The following is a 22,387-nucleotide window of genomic DNA, read 5'->3' as shown; positions in this document are numbered from 1 at the left end:
AACCCTGAAATAAGCACTTGGCCTTATTTCCATGCCCTCAAAAGCCCGATTGGGCATATTATCAGGGGATGTCTTATTTTGGGGGAAACAGGTATCTACCATATTCGGTGACAAAGAGAACATTAGATTCTTCTGTTACAGTATGAATATAAAGTTTCAAAGAATCTTAAAATCTTAATTTTAGCTTGTTTGTTATCTGTAAAATGATAGAGCAAACAGTTACTTCCTGATTTACTAGTGGCTTTCAGTCAGATGTCAGAATTGTAATGTACTTATTTATTCAATTTATATTGCCACCCATCTCAAACAAGTGATTCTGGACAACAAAAAAATATAACATCAAATTACAAAAATACAGAGAAAAAAAATAAATTTATACAGCAACTGAAAAAATTATATCCCATAGATGTTTACATATTCTAATATAACATAACATAACATAACATAACATAACATAACATAACATAACATAACATAACATAACATAACATTGGAGCAGGTAACAATTTACCTTGTTACTTCCTCCAATATCCAGTAGATGGTTCTAGTGTACTACAGATATATCTTTTTAATTGGTACAGAAAGCACAGAAATATACTTTAAAAAACAGTCCTTCCTCTCCCCCATTATTTTAAAACTATCTGAAAATTCTACATATATTATTTTTAAACTTTCTTATATCTGTGTATCAAATTTTTGCAAGTTTGTGAGAAATATACTTCCCTACCTGTACGTGATTTTTTTCTGATAGGATATTAAACAGTTTTAATATCTAGTTTTAGCAGTTTTATTTTTGGGAATGAGAAATGAAGAGAAAAATGAAATTATGAAAGCCTTTGATCATGATAATTCTTAAATTAAAAGTCAAACACCATATAAAGTAAAAAAAAGACATTTTAAAAGTCTAATGTTGACAAGATTGTTTGACACAGTATAAAAATGTGGAAACAAGTAAAAATCAGAGATATGTAACAGTTAAAACTCAAACAGAAAGTACTAGAAAAAAATACAATATGTGAGGAATTATGTTGGTTGTATTATTACAATGGAAAGAAAGAGACTACTAATTAAATTACGCACATAAATTCATAAAGGCAGTGTATATGTATTTAATCTTCAATTTTAATTCTCATAGAACATATGGTGCTATTTGAACTTGTTTAATATGCTTCAAATATGCACTCTGGATTGAAATTAGCACTGGAAAAACATTTCACATATTCAGTGCCCAAGAATAATATTTAAAATGTTAATGACTTCAAGTTCAAGTTTCATATTACAATTCCCTTATCAGATTCAAAATGTTGATTCTAAAATTTGTTTCAAGGGACAATTCTAAGCAGTTTATCAAGGATAGGTAAAATATCTAAGAACCATTGCAACTATTACCAGAATAATCAAAATTATTTCCTATTTGAAAGTATCACATTCTATTACATAAAACTATTCTGAGGAACTGACATAAATTTAAGGGATAAGTAAACAGAATCATAGCTATATTTAGTAATTACAGAGGGAGCAATATAGCTATGCTTTATGACTGTGCAAAATGGAATTATCTTCACTTAGGCACCTATCAAATACTAAGAAGGTAATTGCTAGAACTTAATATGTGGTTTGTATTTCTTTAGTTTGGTTACAATCAGTTGCCCCCCCCCAAGGAAAAACAAATAATCATAAAAAATGGAAAACAGGAATTTGCCATATTATTTTTATATGTACCAATATTTCCTAAGGTCAGCTAATACTATTCTGTTATTTATGAACCTCCATATTCTGCATATATTCAATTATTTCATGCAAATTGAAAACCCTACCTTCTTAATTTAGTTGGATTGAACAATATAACTATTGAAATTCAAAATATAAGACTTCTTTCTCTATCCTGTGCACTCACTTTACTTGCAGCAATGAAAATATGAGATTTTTGCTACCTTAGGCCAGGTTACTTCTTAATCTTGTTCACGGATATTGAAACATATGCCTAACTAAAAAGTTACATGGAGAATAGATAGTCTCAGCTTTCTTTATTCTGAAGCATCCCATAGGCAACACAGACTGCATAACAATGTTCTTGCCCTCAATGTTATTGTGTAACTGTAGTTTGTTCAAAGTGGAGCTGTAGGTACATAACCGAAGCGCATGCATTTTGAAATCTTTTAGGGAAAAATGTCATTTAACAGAATATAGGTTGTGTACCTCTCTCATTTAGTAGAGTGTGAGTGACAGCCTAATAGTCAAGTTTTCACATACAATATAAAGTAATTTCCTAAAATTACCACTGCTATTATTACAGGTGTCACTTAAGATGGTGTATACTTGTTTGGAACATACAAATTGCAATCTGAGCACTGCATGTGAAAATTATTCCAAACAACCCAGATTGGAAGCATTTTAACCATCTGACTGTCTGGTGAAATAGTTAAAATGCTGATGTGCTAAGTCTCAGCCATGGAAATTTACTAGATTAGTTGAACACATTCATCCTCTCAATCCAACCTACCTCAAAGGATTGTTGTGCAAATAAAATTATGAACTTCATTTGAAAACCTGGCATTTGGCGGACTATAAACGTAACCAATAGTAGACCAACTGCATTTACAATCTAGCTAATCATATTTGGACAACTTCTGTGTACACAAGGGAGTGGTTTAAATAATTTTGTGTAGTGGTGGAATAATATATATACATATGTATATTGTATATATACATTGTATATACATAATACACATAAAACTGATTTAAACCCACCATCGCACAAATGCATTAGTCTGATCTTAAACCGTAGCTTTCCCCCCCCTTTTTTTGACCACCTGGGCGTTAAAAGTAACTCCCCATCACTTGGACAGCCTAGACGTGTGACTCAGTATCAATGTGGGACATATAGTTAAGTTTTCCGAATGTTATTCTCTCACACACAATCCTTTCTCTTTGTAAAAACAACCCGTGCAGCGCGGCTGATCTCTGCGGAAAGCCAGAGCTGCTTTGTTCAGCCGCGAATTTTAGCAATCTCCGAGAGTAAGAATAGCAGGCTTAGAGGGGCAAAGGTGAGCTGGAAAAGTACGAGGACGGTTGCGGCCCACTCCCTCATTCGCACGGTTTTAATGGGAGAGATGTTCAAATTAATTGGTCCCAGGCAATTAACCGAAGGTCACAACAGCGGGGAGCACCGGCCCCAGTGCCCCTTCCTATTCCAATAAAGGCAACATGGCGGACGCGGCTTATTTCCTTCATTCCGGCTCATTTCCCCCTTCTTCTTAAACAGACCGGGAGTTTAAACAACAAAAAAAAAGACACAAAAGCACTCAGGAGACAACACATTGTCATGCAGCGGGATCTAGGAGGGAAGACATAATGAGGGGCACCACAATCCATCCGCCGCCCCCTCCCGGGTCCCGCTTGGACGAGCTCGCGTAAAGCCACACCCTCTTACGCCCCTCCCCCACCCTCCACTATTCAGAGCCTCTCCGGCTCCGCCTCCCTTCCATCCGCCCCTTTGTCAACCTGATACGGCGAAGAATACCCGAGTTTCTTCCCCTCCCTCCGTGCACAGAGTTATAGGAAGCTCCATCCCCATGAAAGAACCGCCGCTCTCCCCGCCGCCAGCCAGCCCGCAACCTCGCCCGAGCCTAATCCCTCACGCGCCTCCATTCGGATCGGAGGCGCGCGCCGTTAGCGCCAGTGTGGCAGCGGTGATTGCTGGAGCTCCTCCCCTCGAAGGGGGCGGGGCGACCCTGTCCGGCGGGCTCTCGGCGGCGGCTTCGGCACCGCCCCTTCACCTCCCCTCCCCCTCCCCTCCGTAACTTGGCTGCTTTTTATCAGGCGAGCCTCGCGGTGGAGAGTTTATCGGCGCTGGCGCTGCAGCGTGGGAAGTGCGGGGCGCCAAAGGACGGGAGGCAGTGCCCGCGAGGGGGGTGCCCCGCCGGCTGGTCCGGCCGGCCGGCCAGTTGGTCGGTCGGTGGCGGCGGCGGCGGACGATGCTCCGGCTGGTGTCGCTGAAGTTGGGGCGGCTGTACCGCTACGTGAAGCTGGCGGTGCTGGGTATCCTGGCGGCGGCGCTGGCCCTCAACTCGCCTTCGTTGCTGGCCTCTCTGCAACGCAACGAGCTGGCCGAGCGGCGCTTCTTGCAGCTGAACAAGTGCCCGGCCTGCTGGGGCACCAGCTGGTGCCGCAAGTTCCTGAACGGACAGCTGCGCCTGGAGAGCTGGGGCCGCCTGCGCCTCCTCGACTTCCTCAACGTCAAGAACGTCTACTTCGCGCGCTATGGGGAGCCCCGCGAAGGCAGCCGCCGGGTCGTCCTCAAGCGCTTGGGCTCCGCGCGGGAGCTCGCCGACATCGACGCCAAGATCTGCCGGCGCGCCACCGGCAGGGGACGCTGCGACTTGCTCCAGGCCCTTCACGCCACCGAGTTCGCCAGCATCAACGGCGACGTCCGACTCCTAACTCCCGACGTCGTGGAAGGTTGGTCGGACCTGGTGCACTGCCCCTCGCAGCGCCTCCTCGACCGCCTCGTCCGTCGCTACGCCGAGACCAAGGACTCGGGCAGTTTTCTGCTCCGCAACCTGAAGGAGTCGGAGCGCATGCAGCTGCTCATTACGCTCGCCTTCAACCCGGAGCCTCTCGTGCTTCAGGTAAGGGGCCGCCGCCGCCGCCGCCGCTGCCGGGTCTTCCCGCCTCCCCCTGGCCGGGGACCTCGCTTACCCCCGCCTCCTTGTCTCCTTCCCAGGTAGCTGAATTGCACGTCAGCTAATGGTTGTGTGAAAATGACCGCAAACGGATGGCCGAAGAGGGATTTAAAGCTTTATCTCCATCTGTAGGTGAAGCCCTAGTTAAGCTTTCCTGCCTCATAATTTCGAAGATCAGAAACTATCTTAGCTGCAGTAGGAGCGGTATCAATATATGGCGTATCTTCAGTATCTTCTACATCTTGAAGGCTTTTATCCATCCAATGCCTTGTATAAGGCTTCTCAGATTTCATAAGGTGCCTCAAGGCTCTGGCTTTAAAAGTACAGCATGGGTTTCCCTTCCCCATCCTCCCTCTTGGATAGAATAGCAAATATGACATTCATAGCTGTGCAGAAACTGATTTTAGGTCTTCTTAAATGTTTATGTTTAGAATTGGTACAATGGTACATCTTAATGGCTTCTCAAGTGCCAGGTGTTTAATGAAAAGTGTATGGTGTACCTCTTTACCATCTTTCAAAATTGAGCTCATTCCTTTTTCTTTCTTGTTGACTAGCTAGTTTCGCATACTTTGAGTGCCCCCTGAATCCAGGTATTGAATAGCATTTCTTTTGGTTGTAGAAATGCCCCCAAAAGCCTTAAATCACAACTGAAACTATTTTGCATTCATTAGAGTTACTTGTGTATTGAGATGTTGAGTGCCTGCCTTTTAATATTTTCTTCAGAACATAAAATAGAAAAGACAACAGGAGATATGCTAAGCAACTTGTTTCGAGACAATGTAGCCAAAGTATTTAAATATCTGAATATGTCCCAAGTAGTGTATTTGAATGCTAATGTAATCAGTTGAAATTTAGTTAAATCAATATTATTTCAATTTCAGTAAGAAAACATGTATTATAGAGTGGAAAATATAATTCCTTCTCTGATTATGTTACAGTATAAGCAGTGGATATAACTTTCATTATTTACCATGTATTGAAATGTATCTTAATCTTCTGGGGTATGTGTCTCTGTTCATAACTTACTTTTTTCTAAACTTCTATTTTTTTCCAGCAATTATTATTGCTTGAAACTTGTTTCTCAAGTAACAGGCTTATGGGGACAGCCAAAAAATGAAAGATGTCCTCCTGTTTGAGGCTTCAGTTAACATAGCATTCATTCAGTTAATCAGAATTGCTAGACATTAAGTGTGATTTTTTGACAGGCATCAAATTCAGTAATTCCAGTACCATTTTAAAACAATGCTATACAGAACAGAAAAAATTATGGCAGTTTAGATCTAATTTATTACTGGGTGTTTTATTTTGAGAAATATGACTTATTTGACACAGTGTATTCATTATTTTAGGTATTCACCTGTTAAGAATATGTTCTATGTCATCAGAAATAGTTAACAAATAGAGGGACAAAATTGAGACTAGAATTACATAGGTGGTCATTGAACAATATACATTTTATTTTGCATATATAAGATGTATAATGCAATAATTAAGTTTCTCTAATTGTACAATTTTATACATCTTTCACATTTTATAAAAGGCGGTATGTTTGTGAAATAAATGGTTAAGTCACTTTCAGTTATTGGAATGGTTGACAAAAAAGGGATAGCTGACAACATAATGGTCTGCTGAAACAGCTTGTGCTCTGCTGAGCACTAGTGACTTGATATGTAACACTGTATATTTCTAACTATTTTTAAAGGATGTCATTAACTTAGTTTTCTCCCACAAACATAGCTGATAAAGACTTTTATTGTGATTTTTCTTGCAGATTCCCTTTCAAATTAACTTTTTATGCTTTTATATGTGTAAAAGTTCTGCATAGTTAAAATTCTTGAATTAAAAACTTGATAACTATTGCTTCAGTTATTATGATCTAATCTTTAAAATACAATAATATATAATATGATTGTAAATAAATAATTTGTAAAATCATTAAAGATGTTGATTCTGCATGAAAACAGTACTGTTAGATGCTGAAAGAATTAACACATATACTTCACAATGCATATTTATTGTTGGATTAATTGAGGTAGTAAGGCAGAGAAAGTGTACATTATTTTATTTTGGTGGATATTGAACACCTTGGTTAGGTTAGACAGAATGTTTTTTCTTGTTTTTCATTTTGAAACAATTTGTTAAGGGCTTTAAATATTCAGGATACCTCTATATAACATAGGTACATTAATTATCTTTCCAGAAATAAATAACTATACAATTTATGCCTTTGCATTGCTTAAGAACTTCCACCAGAATTTATTTAAATATGCTTCTTTTTAAAAAGTCTAAAAGATTTCACATTAACAAAAAAAAAAGAAAATAAGGAAAAGGTAAGTATTTTATGTATCCTTATGTATACATGAGGACTTGTTATTTTTCTGTGTTACAAGTATTTGTATTATTACAGTTGCCAATAATTCTTGTATCAGGACTACTATATCATTTTCATGTTAGCAATGTGTCTTGGTCAGAATATTCCTGGCCGGTGATGGATAATATCACATGTATCCAAAATGCACATTTTTGTGTCTTCATACAGTTAGCTTGTGTAATGTATGATACATTATCATTGTGAATATTGACTAAAGGGATAAAGAGACCTTATAATGATGTAGTTGGACATTAGCCAGATTCATCTTAAAAAATACTTAGAAAGTAAATACTATAATACAGTTACAGGAAGATTTAATAGTTGATTGGTGCTTAAGAAGAAATGACAGTGCACTAGCAATAATAGTTTGTAGTCTGCATTTGTTGCCAGAGTCAAAGCTAAGCAATAATTTAGAATTGTATAAACGGCTAAGCAATTTGGGATTCTGTTACTTGATAAAGCATTCTAAGTTAATTTCTACAAAACATTTTGCTGGCTATAATTGGAAATAGGATACTAATCTCAGTGGATCTTTGGGTGATTCTTCATTATATACTTAGGTTTCAGTAACCCAATTAGGTTGTACAATGCACAATTACACATTTGTGCACAATTTCACAATTGTTGACTTTTGTTTTTTAAAGTAGCATTGTTGCTTTATATATAGTAATAAAAAGTATTTTTTAGAACTGCTTTGTAAATCAATGGGACAAATTTGCTTGATAGTTCTGTGAAAGTGATTTCTGATTTATAAGAATTCATAAAAGTGCATTTTTTGGAACATATAACAGCTAAAAATGAAAGAATATATGGAATAAATAAATTGCAAAAAACGTACATGTGCTCATTCTATTATTAATTTTTTATCATCTGCATCTTTTGTTAAAATTCTGCTATTTAACTGTACAACTAAGAAAAATAGGAAAAATAGAGAAACACAAAAATATTTCAATGAAGAATTTTTCAAGAATTATAAATTAATACTACATGAAATTGTAACTTGTTAGCATAAAAGTATAATACTGCAAACAAAAATAATGAATACAACAGAAAGAATAATTGAAATTCTATCAGATTTAAGGTGAATCTTTATAATGAAATAAGCATGATCTAATTTTTATATTAGCTTGTTTTTAAATTGCAAGTGATTTTTTAAATATAATTTTATTAAAAACACAAAAGATAAACTAATAGGAACTAATAGAGTAGGAAAAAAGAAAAAAGATTAGAGCTAAAAGTGCGAAAGCAAAAAAAAAAAACTACAAAGAAGTAGTTAATGGTTTTCTGTATAGCAGTTATATAGTGCATTCAGAAAGTATTCAGATGCCCTCCATTTTTGTCAATTTTCTTATGCTGCAGCTTGATTCTACAGTTGTTGAAATTATTTTTTTCTCATTAATCTACACTCAGTACCCCATAATGACAAGTGTAAACAGAAGTTTAGAAATGTCTTTAGTCAAACATGATAAAATGTCCTTTGTTGGTCACATGTCTACTTTATCAATTTTTTTATTTCTTCTGTTTCAAATGTTGATAAAAGTTCATATATTTTAATAACATGTCCATCATTTGTATACAGTTTTATTTCAATTCAGTCTTATAGTATTCAACCCTTAAATTATTTTATCTGCTTTAAATCTTAATGTACATAAGGAAACCATATCAGTCTGCTACCCAGGTTTCTGTTATTTTATCTTATATTGATAAAATTCTAGTTTCTCAGGATAAGTTAGCCATTTGCATTTGCTTATTATTTCTTGTCAGTAAAATACTTGTTCTGAGACTCAGAAAGGTGATTGGGTATTACCTGGCTTTGTATCTTTTTATATTAACAATATTGCATGTCAGACACATTGATTTTTAAAATCTACATTAATGTCAATTGTATTGTATCATAGGCATCCATGCCACCCAAACTCAGGTTCTTCTAACTTCAAAGGTCTTCTATTTCTCACAGTATCTACTCCTTCATTCAAATAAAACAACAAGCTGCAAAATATAATTCCAAATCAGGTTAAACCCAATACTTTGCTTCCCTTCTCATATTGTAGCACCTTGTACTTAACTCTTATTTTTTTCCACTATTTAAATCAGTGCTTCTCAACCTTCCTAATGCTGTGACCCTTTAATACAGTTCTTCATGTTGTGGAGACCTCCAACCATAAAAATATTCCTAAAACCATTGAAAATATGTGTTTTCCGATGGTCTTAGGCGACCCCTGTGAAAGGGTCGTTCGACCCCCAAAGGGGTCGCGACCCACAGGTTGAGAACCACTGATTTAAATTATGTATCAATTATAAAAACAGGTATTGTGTGGAACAAACACATTCTAGGCAATACACTAATCTTAACCACAGAAATTCTTCCCAGCAAAAGCAACTGTAGATTTTCTATCTTAAATTTTAACTTCATTCCATGCCTTTACATAATTATTTTGTTTTTTAAATATTTTATTAAGAATTATAAATGAAAAGAAAAAAATCAATTACAAACTAGAAAAATTACCAACAGAAAATAATAAAGGAAAAGGGAGAGTGTGAAAAAGAAAAAGAAAAAAGAAGTAACTTCTCCTTTCATCCCAGTAGGTAAAAACAATTTTAGCAGCTTATCACTATGATATCTCTAAAGAAATGTGATTGAGAGGTATTTAAATTTTGCACTAAGGATCTCTGTTCCTTTTTAATTATCTTCTGGCTCCAAAATCCAGTCTTCAAAGTTTTCTTAACATTAAAAAAAACCCCCAAAGCAATCTCAATTTTCCTATGAAAAAATATCTTCTAAGTAATTCAGAAGTATAATCCCAAACCCTCTGGACTCTTAATATATTAACTTCCCAATATTTATATGCTAAGCATCTTGTTTGCTGCATATAAAAAAAAATAATATTTTTAAAAACTTATTTAAAAAATTAACAATCTTATCTTTTAAGGACACAGAAAGTGACCCAATATATACAGTAAGACCTTGTTGGTCTGAAGGGTCTTAATCTCTCATTCACACACACACACACACACAAAGATAAGAGTCTGTTGAGTCTTTGTGAGTAGGAGCTTGATGTAATCCTGACTCCCAGAACTTCAATCACAAGTTGGCCAAAAAAATGGTAGTTTCCTCAGTTTATTCACAAGGAGTATCTATCCAGAGCCATAAAAATAATCTCAACTATCACTCCTTGTTCTGGAGAGATTACACTATCTTGGATCCAATGGTGATTCCCTCACAAAATCTGTCTTGCTATCTAGTGAAAGTCACCAAAAATGTCGGCTCACCATGGCGCTTAAGGGAAGTAATTACTGATGTCTTGCTGGCTTTCACTGGATTTACACAACTAATTTAAAACCATACAATTCGTATTTGTTATAATGATACCCAAGTATTTTACCTCAATCTTAAAATCCATTTTATTCATCAATTCTGGTTGATCTTGTATTTTCATCTTTGACATCTGTTTATTGATCTTCCCTACTAACACACCAAATTCTTTTAATTCATTTATTAACTTTTTTTTTTAATTTACCTATTCAAGTTCCTTTAAAGAATATTCTAAAAGCAATACCAAGTTACTGCAAAAGCTCTTATGAGTCTCTGTTTTAATCTTTATTCCCATAAGCCTCTTATCTTATGCTTCTATTCAGTATTTCAAAAACCAAAATAAACAAAAGATAGAATTGCTGGCAGCATTGTTTTATTCCTTTTTGTATCTAACATAGTTTTGTTAGACATTACATTTAGATTTGGGTTTTGTATGAAGTATAAATTGATCTTACCTATTTTATAAAATTCTCTTCAAAATTTGTATCTTCAGTGCCTTGAACAAAAAAGCTTAGTTCAAAGACCTGTCCAAAACCTTTCTAACACAGTCCTTTAACTTTGTTTTAGATAAAAACCCACGTTGATCTTCATGAATAATTCTTGCAAATTATTTTCAATTTATCAGCTAGAATTGTTTCAAACTATGTGTAGTCATTCAATAATGTTATTGGTCTATAGTTTCTTATTAAGGTCAAATTTTGTCATTCTTTACGTATTAGTGCTATGCTTTAGGTATTAGTCCTTCAATGCTCCTTGCCCCTGTAAGAAAGCATCCATAGTGTTTTGTAGAGGTTGCAAAAGTTCATCCTCAAAGCATGTAGAATAAGTACCTGATAATCCATATGGCCCAGGCACTTTTCCTGGTTTAATCTTTTTATAGCTAAACGTAACATAATCAGTGATATTGATGCATATTCCACAGGCTAGTCTTTCTACTAAGACAAAATTATAATTCTTTCCAGAAAGAATTATAAAGTACCTGCCAGCTTTGATCAAGTGCAAAATGGACTCTATATACTTTATAGGAACATCAAGGTTTACTAATATTTAATTGAAATACAACTGGCAAGATAGAAAACTTAACAGTTTAAGATTTGTTTCATTCTATAGTGAATTATCTTACAGTATTTTTGTGCTTTGTAACATTTCTTCCATTATGACCAAAAAAATCAAACTGATTTATTTCATTTCCAAATTTGAACATGAATCACCTATTTTTGGAATCATCATTGAAGTACTGTATTACCAGTTTTGTTTGGTAATATTTACAGTAAATTTAGTATTTGTTTTCCCATTATTGCCTCTCGGTTCTGTTTAAATTCTTTATTAGCTTAATTGTACAATTTTGATTTGCTCAGTTCCATAAGTTATGAATAAGGCCCAGTAGTTTTGCATTTTGTGTTGCAAGATTTTCAAATTTGGTCAAGATTCTTGAGCATTCTGCTTTGTTCTTGTAATTTCTTTTGAATATAATGTTCATCTGAAGATTCTGAAATTAATGAGGCCGCATATCAGCATTCCAAGTACAGAACTCAAGTCTTTATTTTAGTAATGATTAAATTTTGCAGTCTATGAAGATGATCTCCCCAGAAATCACACATTTCGTTCGTTCATTTTTATGAAGAAAAATAGTATTGAATAAAGGTAGAGATGTATTATTTTGTCAAACCAGAAGACTATGAATTCTAGGCCTACTTTAGGCATGAACAGTGAGTCAGCCCACACTAGAGAGAAATTTCCTGAGGATGGGCTCCAGCACGAGTCTGAAAGCTCAGAAGACGTTTCTCTGATCTTGGTGACCAGCCCAGATTGGATCCTGAAACATTATCCTGGGACATGTATATTCGCCTTAATTCATGAACAGTCAGTCTCTCTCAGTCCAACTCATGTCACTGGGTTGTTGTCATGGGGAAAATAGGCATGATTATTAAGTTCGCTTGAATTAATATATATACATATACAAATAAAATCTGGATTTAAAAAAATTAATCTATGTGTAGATAATACAACTATAAATATTTACAGATCAGCCTATAAAAATACTAAGAATAGATTACAGCAATTACTTAGATGTACACATTTACAGATATAATGAAAATAATTAATAAATTAATATTCTTGAAAAAATTGAATGTCAAATTATTATATAAGAAAAAAATAAAATTTATAACGGTATGATGAACTAGAGAAATCGAGTTCATAAATAGCTTGTGGTAGTATTTTATTCGAAATAAAATCATTGTGTATCTGTAGGAAATGATAATATCTTCATTGTTGAAATATTAAATTTGAGCCTGAAAATTACTACAGTGGGTATGGATGTGTGCCTTCTAATATTGTATATCCATACAATTTTCTTGGCAAGGTTTCAAAAGTACAGTTAGTCCTTAATTTACAGCCATAATTGCATCCAAAATTTCTGTCGCTTCAGTGCCATTATCGATCACTAGGATCACCTATCTGTCTTCATGCCTAAGGCAAGACTAGAAGAGTCTTCCAGTTTCGAATCCGAGGGCCTTGATCACCTCACAAAACTGGCTCAAGTGGTACTTATGCACATTTATACCATTTTTATGAGTGCCACCTATTAAATGTCTCCGTAGATGCATTTGTTCACAGTCCAACATAGATCTGGAAGATGTGTACTATGAGTGCATGCATTATAAGTTATGAAACCAGTGTAATCTGTAAGAACAAAAGTCTTCACAGCTTTCACGGATTTATTTTGCTTTGATTTTGAACTGCAAAGAGAAAATAGGATTTTTTTTTCATTTTAAGCTGAAGAACATTTACAGGTATTATTTGCTTAATGATAGTAAATAGGATTGAAATTTGTGTTGCTAAGCAATGTGTGTGCATAGTGTGCCATCATCTGACCACATCAATTACTGATGGCAAGCTTGGGCAGTCCCTGTAACCATTCTTAAGCAAAGACCATAGGTTGTTAAATGAGAACCTGCTTGCAACTTCCTGCCAATTTCTAGCAAGCACAGTTATTGGAGAAGCTGGCAGGAAGTTGTAAGTCTTGGATGGCTCACAGACCACCAGTGGTAGCTGCTGTGGAGTGTGGGAGGCATGTAGGTGTTTGCTGCAGCCTGGTGTGAGTGTGGCCAAGTATTGAGTGCATGTGGGAAAGTGGTGGGAGCAATTTACAGGTACAACTTGCATTTTCCCAATTTACTTTTCTTGTGGGACTATCGAAGAATACAAATGGCAGTCATATGACTGTGGAACATTGTAATCATTGTAAGTGCCAACCAAGCACCAGGATTGTGATCATGTTACTACAGGAATGCTTGGATGGTAAGTACCTCCCTGTTCAGCCCTGTTGTAAATTCGAACAGTTGTAGAACGAGTGAGTGATCATTCATATAGAATGATATATATAGAAGAATGATATATATAGATGATATATATAGAAGAATCTTCTATAGAATCTTCATATAGAAGATTACCGGTAATTGATATGCGGCCATCATGATATACAATCATGTACTTTGAGCATTAAACTCAAATATTGCGTAGCCCTTTCTTATTTCTTGATATTAAAGTAGTAAATTCACATAAATTCACATATAATCTTTCTGTTACATGCCCATGCACAATTTTATTACTGACAGAACAATCCTCAATGGTGTAAATATTTTTCTTTTTATCTGCATCTCCTATGTCATTTTCAAATCCGAATTTAGACCATATATAAAAAGATATCATTTACAACATTAACTCAGAAATACTAGGGCATAATGTTTTTTGGTGTGTCTGCCATATACCAATTAAAATTTGGTAATTCTTCATTTGTGATATATTGTTGCACTAGAAATACTAGTAGTATTAATTTTTTCTCACCAGTTTTGTGAGAAAACAGTTTTGCTGTTGGTGCAAATAGATTAGAATTTACTAGTGAAAAGGAAACTGAGCTTCTTAAAAGTTTAAATGCATATACTGTATGTTGTTATTTGCTGGAAAAGATACTACTTTCACACTATATAGTAGGACAATAGAAGCAGCCTATCATCAGTAGAAAATATTTCAACAACACTTATTCCTATCACTCTTGTGCTAAATAGAACATTTAAGTTAAAATAGGTATAAGAAAATGAGATATGCAATTTTTGCATAAGAACTGAACTATTAAATACCTGTTCCTTGTGGCTATTTGTTCATTAATGTATGATTTCCCTTTAGTACAGCTTGACATGATTGTACTAATGTATTGTACTGACGACTTAATGTTAGTGATTCCAGTACGCTGGAAGAATTCTGGCAGGTCCTGTTTCTCCAGTAGATTGCTATTCCAGTGTGGTTTCTTTAATGGAATAGAATCTTTCTTTTTGGAAGATTACTTCTGGAAGACTGCCAGCCCACCCTTGGAACAGTCAGATCATCGTTCTCTAATAGACAAACTAACTCTCCAGATTTTCTGTAGTGTTCCAATTTTAGGGATGTGGTATGGTTTTCATATATTTAATATATTAATGTAATTTGTTCAATCAATGTAATAATTGTTTGCCATTGCTTAAATCTGGAATATACTTTTAACTTTCCATACCTTATATTCCTGGTGGTCTCCCATAAAAGCATTAACTGATCTGACCCTGCTGAATATTTTGAGATCAGGCAAGGCAGACTGAATGTTGCCACCTAGCCAGGCCACTTTTTTTTTTTTTTTAAATTTGATTTATATGCCGCCCTTCTCCGGAGACTCAGGGCGGCTTACAATGTGTTAAGCAATAGCCTTCATACTTTTGTATATTTTATACAAAGTCAGCTTATTGCCCCCACAAACTGCGTCCTCATTTCACCTACCTTAGAAAGAATGGAAGGCTGAGTCAATCTTGAGCCTTGGAGAGATTCGAACCAGCAGAAATTGCAGGCAGCTGTGTTAATAACAGGGTGCGTATACCACTGTACTATCAAGGCTCTATTATCAGAACAATGTTTCTCAATCTTGACAACTTGAAGATGTGTGGATTTCAGCTCCCAGAATCTGTAGCCAGCATTGGGAATTTTGAAAGCTGAAGTTCACCCATCTTCAAGTTGCCAAGGTTAAGAAACACTGAGACAAAATTCCTTTTCTATTTCTATTTTATGATTGTCTGAAATCCATTAGTATCTGTTTAATTATAGTTATTTTATTTGCTTCTTGGAATTCTTGTTATTCATGTTCAGAAGTAAAATCGAATGTCCATGTCTCTCTGTGGTCATGCATGATTGTTTATATTGCTATTTACAAAACTTTGGAACATGTATGTAATTACTGAAGACTCTGAACATTCTTGAAGAGTTGATCTTAATTTTAATTATGGCAGTCCCTAGTTCTATTCTGGCAAACTGCTCTTTGGATTTGTTTATGCTGTGATTTGCTGTATTGAATGCAAAGTGTATTCAGTGCCAGGTATATGTATTACTTGCTGGTACTTGCATCTATCTTATAGTTTAATTTACAAGTAATTGTTCTTTATACTCCTTGACAGTTAACCCTAAAGCAGTTGCAGCTATTTCATAATAGTAGTTCCTTTGATGGCTTTGGGCTTCTTGTCACATATGAAACACCTTACCTTTCAGAATAATTCAGGAAAGTGCTGAATATTTGTTTTCTGTGTGCTTTTATAAATTATCCTTATTGGGCTGTGAAACTTTAACTTTATTTGTATGAATTGGCTTTAGCTATAACTGGATTTTAGTATTTTGCTTGCCTTAATATTTTTATTGTCAGTTCTTAATGATTCAAAATTGTTTCAAATTGCCTTCATTCTTAAAAGCAGCCCATAAACATCTAAATTATATTGAATTATGGAGAGATTAGTTATATTCTTAAATTGACAGGTTGATCATTATACAATATTATATTGCAATACTCAGTCACATAAATGAAATCACCAACCCTGGGATAAAGATTCACCTAGGTAACTATAATTTGAAAGTCACAATATCTGAAAAAGAAAACCAATAATTTGGGGACTTTCTGACTATATGAGAGAACCTATGTAGTTGGGGAATCGGGCTTAAAAGGATATAATATAATTATGGGAGAAATGGAGAGTTTAAATAAGTACTCATATTGGATTGTTTCTCAAGGGAATTTTTATTTTATTTCTCTGTATTGTTTAAGAAAAAAAATGAAATACTGTATTATCTGGCAGTTTTCATTTTTCAAGGGGCACTGTAGTATTGAGATTGGATATGGTAAGTGTAGCTTTTTCACGTGCTTACTTATTTTAGTAAACTTGTGCATTCATCCAGCTTTTTCTGGACAAGTCAGGGGCCAAATGTAAATTAATTTATCTGTTAGGTTTAATGAGAAAGCAATACTATAAATGTTGATTGACAGTTTTGTCAAAGCTCAATTTTCTCCTATTGGAAATAAATAATTTATTTAGAATATTTATAGGTATCCTAGTGTGTTATGAGAACGTATGTTTCAGTGAAGTGGAATAAAGTTAAAAAACTCTGGTATTGAGATCGAGACATAAAGTTCATAGTTTTGCTGTGCTAAATTGCTAGAACTTAAAATATAATAGTAAATTTTGAGATTTTGAAGTATTAGAGTAGAATAGGTGATTTTGAATTGAGTTTACAAACATGGACAGATGAAGAATTATATGATGAGAATACATTTCATAATTCTTCCATTTTGGAAGCTCATAACACTAGAATAAGTTTCAATTACAAACACAAAACATATGAAGATTTTATACAAAATGCTGTGTGAACATACTTTTAATATTCAGCCTTAATAATTGGTTCTTCCCATTACAGAGTTTTCCCTCTGATGAAGGATGGCCATTTGCAAAATACCTTGGCGCATGCGGAAGAATGGTAGCTGTAAACTATGTTGGAGAAGAACTATGGAGTTACTACAGTGCCCCTTGGGAAAAACGAGTGGACCTGGCATGGCAGTTAATGGAAATAGCAGAACAACTAACAAACAATGGCTTTGAATTTGCACTCTACCTCCTTGATGTCAGCTTTGACAACTTTGCAGTAGGTCCTAAAGATGGAAAAGTCATAATTGTGGATGCTGAAAATGTTTTGGTGGCAGATAAAAAGTTAATCAAACAAAGTAAGTTGGCTTCTATTTTATTCAGTGGCTTTTTAACAATTTAAGCTGTGGTTTGATTTTTCTTCCATCAGCTAAAAATGATTGGTGTTAATACAGCAACAAATTTTAAAATCATTTTTATTTTTGCATGTATTTTGCATGAACAACTTTAATTTGTCAGTATACTGGCAAATTGAAGAAACATAAACTAGGGATTTTTGCTGCTATGAAATAAAAGTGGTTCAGTCCTTGGGGGACATACTATAAGTAGCCAGAGCAAAGAATTTTATGAGGATATACTATGGACATCCCAACAAATGTGTTTAGTTCTTCTACTTTGCTTCTTAGCTATCACTTCTTGGGCAATAAGATACAAAAAAAAAATGTCTAGGTGGTGTCACAAATTAGGGCAAGCTTTAGATTGGTAGATCCCAAACCATTATATTTTGGGTGGCACACCCATGTATGTTCTGACCTGCATGTGTGACAGAATGGTCTAGGAAGTAATGATTAGGCAGTGATAATTACTCTGCCATAGAGTTTTTTCTCTTAATGTCATAGAAATTATAGTACTCAGTTTAAGAAGGTTAGTTTTTTAACAGTTGATCTCCTTGTAGATTGTATATTTATTTTCCTTTTCTTTAACCTGATATGAATATCCCAAACATCCTTAAAATTGTGTTTGTGCCTTTTTTTCAAACTGATAGTAAACATGCCAAAAACAGCTTTAAATGTTGTTTGTAATTATGTACTTTAAACAAAAGTCCCATGATAAGATGCATCCAAAGTGGATTTTGATCCTGTGACTTGTTCTGTTACAATACTGTTTACTTATTGTTGTGTTTTCTATGCATTTCACAGATAAACCTGAAAACTGGGATGTATGGTATGAAAGCAAATTTGATGACTGTGATAAAGAAGCTTGTCTTTCTTTCTCAAAGGAGATTTTGTGCACTCGGGTCACTGTGGATCATAATTACTATGCTATTTGTCAGAACCTTTTATCAAGACATGCCACCTGGCATGGCACTTCTGGAGGACTTCTTCATGATCCTCCAGCTGATATTGCCAAAGATGGTCAACTTGAGGCCTTGCTGGATGAGTGTGCCAATCCAAAGAAGCGATATGGTAGATTCCAGGCTGCAAAAGAATTACGTGAATATCTTGGACGATTAAGTAATAATGTGAGGTAGTTCATAGTGGGCGGACAGTCAAAAACTGTATCGTGCTGGGGCAAGGACACAAGGACAAGTGAATTCTGAACCTGAAGCAAGAGAGCAACCAGAATGAGAAAATAAATTGCATAACACTGTTGCTACATGAAGGTTGACAAAAGTTACATATCCTACTACAACTTGAGCTACTTTTAACTGAAATAGGAAGACTGAAAATATAATTGAATTCGCTTTCTCAGTAAGATTTCACTGTATTGTGAGAATGCTACACTTCCTTGGAAAGTCAAGTTATATGGGCCTGTTTTAAAGGCTTTTATTTCTGATGTCATTATCCTGCTCTTATACAACTTACAAAAGAAGCATTTGCATAGATGCTGATAATCCAAGGTGTCCTTGATTGTTTTTGTAACTACTAGATTTTCATTTAATGTTGTGTGCTTTCTGAGTACAGGATTCCTCTTCTTATTCTGTTGTTGAATTCCTTTTGTTTCATATGTTTGTATGCCTTATTAAAGATATGCTTGTAAAAGCTGTCTTAAATGTTGTGTGACCCTAACCTAGTTATGTTGGAATTGTTTATATTTCTATTGCAGGTAATACTTCACATCTTAGTTAAATAGAAAATTCCATCCTTTCGGTGTATAAAAGTATATGCTCATCAGGGAATTGAAATATACAAACTATTTCAATGAAGACAAACAGTTTGAACCTGTCATGCTTACATTGATCCAGCAGAAATAGTGGGCTATTAGACAGCCATGACTACAGAAAGACTGATTATTTCCATGGATCAACTTTAAACATGACTAAAAGTAAACATTTTTTTGTGTTGAAGAAGCACTAGATATATGAAAAATTTTAAAAATTGCTACCATAGTAAACATAAGCCAAAGAAAATGGTTATGTGTAGTCTCTAATTGCTTAAAATAATGTACTGTAGTGGCACTAGCCTACTGACAAACATTTTAGTCAGTTATTATCATTCTACTACTAGTTAAAAACAACATACAAATGAAAAAATGCTTAGCAGGCTAGCATTTATTCTGTATTATTCACAATTCTGCTAATTATTGGAACTAATCTTTACAGGACTTAAATTTTGAGGTTTGCTATCTAATAGCACCCTTCATGTATACAGTAGAGGGCTTCATTGCATTTTGTGTAGTTGCGGTTATTATTTTTTCTCTGATGGTTACTATTTGCCTGAAATTGTTCCCGCAGATCAGGAGTTGAAGAAGAAATTGGATCACTTCTAAAATTAACTTTTAAAAGGTATGGTTTTTTTTATTTACAGTAACTACTATAAAGGTTCTCTCCACTGGAGCGATAAAGTTCTGATCATGATAAAGACTCCTAATTACAGCAACAATTAATTGACTACCAATATTTTAAAGTGGAATCTGGATAAATTGTATACTAAGGATGATAAATATATTACTGAAAAATGTATTTGGACAAGTTGGATATAGCAGTATGAATGAGCTGAAAACTGCCCAATCCATTTCCAAATTCTGAAAACATGCAGAATATGTCAAAGGTATATAAAATAAAAGGCAAAGCCTATTGTTTTTCTTTTGGCTTGCTTAGTCATATACTATTCTTTGCAAATTGTGTTTTTACAGTGTTACTTTCATTTAATTGTTGAGCTGTCTCCTGGAAAAAAATCTTGCTGTGGCAGTTTCTTTTATCTCTAATATGGCTGAATCCGAGCACATTAGGCACGTTAGCATCCTACGGACATAATCTATAGAATTTAGAGGGCAATATCCTGTTTGTTTATATAAAAATGTAGTTTTGCCTAATTTTCTCTGAATTCTGTTACAATGTATTCCAATAACATTTAGATTGCTATAGTTCACACTCGAGCAAAACTGAAATGTGAGTTTAAACACTAGCCTGCTACAAAAGCCTTGCTTTATCGCAATTTTAATTGAATACCCACACTTTCAAATGGATAAGAAGCATTGTTGCTGTAGGCTTTAAACAACAACACTACCAGCTACTGAGTTGGTTCAACTGCCAATGTTTCCTGGGAGTTTAAGGTTGGAATTCATGGTTCATCTTGAAATACTGGGCTGATAAGCAGGATTCTGATGATAAGTCCATGATTTTCAGTCTACAGGGAAAACACCTACGTGGAAAGCAATAAGTTTTATTCAATTTGCACCTATCAAGTATTTATTGTACAGGGACAATTTATATTTTTAATCATTGCCCATGAATAATGGTAAAATATTTTTGAATGAGATGTTTGGGGTTTGTATGTGCATAAAAATTGTCTTTTGTACTGTAACTGTTTAATTTGGTTATCAAAACTGTTTCCTGTGCCTTTATATTAAGGTTGTTTCTACAACTTCTCTTGAATAATAAAAAAATACTTAATTTTTTTTCTTGGCCTTGCTTAAATGTAATGCACTGGTGGTCCATTTTAATACCGAAGAGGGTTTTTACTCCACCATGAATAGCAACAAATATAAGTACTTTTTGAAAAGGATAGAACTAATTTATAGAAGAGTAGTATCAGTACTAAAATCACCAAATTCGGGCAAAATATTTCTTTTAAAAGGTACTTTTACATGTTTTGTATAGTAGGGAGTGCTATTAAGAAATAGATTTTTATTTTAATATTGCCAGGAAAAATTCAGGATTTATGGATTGAATTTTGATCTTATTACATTCATAAAGAAGTTAGAATTAGAATTGGGTTTTCTGTTGTATATTCTGTTACCTTCTTTTCGGCTAACCAGAGAAAGATATACTTCATAGATTTGGAAAGTTTTTGGATATGAACTTAACTGGGTAGAAAACAAATTGGCTCAACAAAGTAGCTGTACAGTTGATGTTTTTAAGGTCACTTGCATGTTAAATTATCAGTTTTGGAATATGCATAACAAAAAAGAGAAGTTTATTGGGAAGTGAAAGTAACTGTTGAAATGGATTTCCTCATGCAGAGAGATGACAGATCAATTTATAATTTATTTCAGCTTATGCATCTTGTGCTAAGAAGCAATTGCTGCTAAACTAAATACATTGCTGCTGCTTCCAGAAAAAAAAGTTACCTAGTATTTTAGCTGTGGTATGTTTCGGATCTATACTAATTTTCTATAATTTCAGGTGTATACATTTAGTTGTGATTTTGGAGTTTCTGATTATTATTTCAGATCTGCTTATACGAAGATAATTTTTGTGAAACTACCATGGTACTCTCAAAAAGTAGATCAATTCCATGTTTTTAAAAATATTTTTGATATATTAAATCTAATTAAAAACAAAAATCTTGGCTTCTCCAGATCTTTTTTTTTTTTTTTTTTACCCTGAACCACTTTTCTGGAAGTCAAGTCAATAAATTGCTATGCCTTGCTTACTGGTTAAGAGTTACTTTCACCTTTCTAAAAGAGAAAAACTTGTCCATAATGTCTAGGCAGCCAACGGGTGCTGTGTAACATGGCCTAACCTTTTACTTATGTCTCATTCTCTACACGCCCACAAAAATGCATCAAAGCCAAAACCATAATTGGATGTGGGCTGAGCACTGGCACAACAGAAGGAACATTTTAGCATACTACTGTACAAAGATACTGAAAACAAACTTGTTTGAAAAGTTACAAGGCTCCAGAACAATGCTTGTTCTTGCAAACCAATAATATATACTAAAAAAAAAAAGAAGAGAGTCCTTGATTAATATTCTGAAAAAATTATTGGAGGGGTGGGGGTGGGAGAAACTGTAATCCTTATAAATTACTGAACAAAAGTCCCAGTAACCTCAAGTTACTTAATCATTGAGGAATACTAGGACAT

The 22,387-nt window shown here is 34.6% G+C and overlaps 1 protein-coding gene across 1 annotated transcript; it reads left to right on the top strand.

The window, feature by feature from the left end:
- The first annotated feature begins 267 nt into the window (after nt 1–267).
- On the top strand, nt 268–20,976 carry DIPK2A (divergent protein kinase domain 2A). Its single transcript, XM_034439298.3, has 3 exons — nt 268–4,631; nt 17,132–17,435; nt 18,276–20,976. Exons 1-3 carry the CDS (start codon nt 3,978–3,980, stop codon nt 18,605–18,607), a joined length of 1,290 nt encoding a protein of 429 aa, XP_034295189.1. The 5' UTR covers nt 268–3,977; the 3' UTR covers nt 18,608–20,976.
- Nucleotides 20,977–22,387: the final 1,411 nt, after the last annotated feature.

Source organism: Pantherophis guttatus, chromosome 6, assembly GCF_059756535.1.
Source record: "Pantherophis guttatus breed Tessera chromosome 6, ASM5975653v1, whole genome shotgun sequence".
Taxonomy (NCBI): domain Eukaryota; kingdom Metazoa; phylum Chordata; class Lepidosauria; order Squamata; family Colubridae; genus Pantherophis; species Pantherophis guttatus.
The sequence above is the reverse complement of the archived record's forward strand: the minus strand, read 5'-3'. Positions and strand labels throughout refer to the sequence as shown.

Bases quoted from the DNA above. Each gene is read 5' to 3' on its own strand.
- DIPK2A (XM_034439298.3), top strand. From the start codon at position 3,978: ATGCTCCGGCTGGTGTCGCTGAAGTTGGGGCGGCTGTACCGCTACGTG. The intron at 4,632-17,131 runs GTAAGGGGCCGC...TTCCCATTACAG, and splicing joins CGGAGCCTCTCGTGCTTCAG to AGTTTTCCCTCTGATGAAGG. The intron at 17,436-18,275 runs GTAAGTTGGCTT...TGCATTTCACAG, and splicing joins TAAAAAGTTAATCAAACAAA to ATAAACCTGAAAACTGGGAT.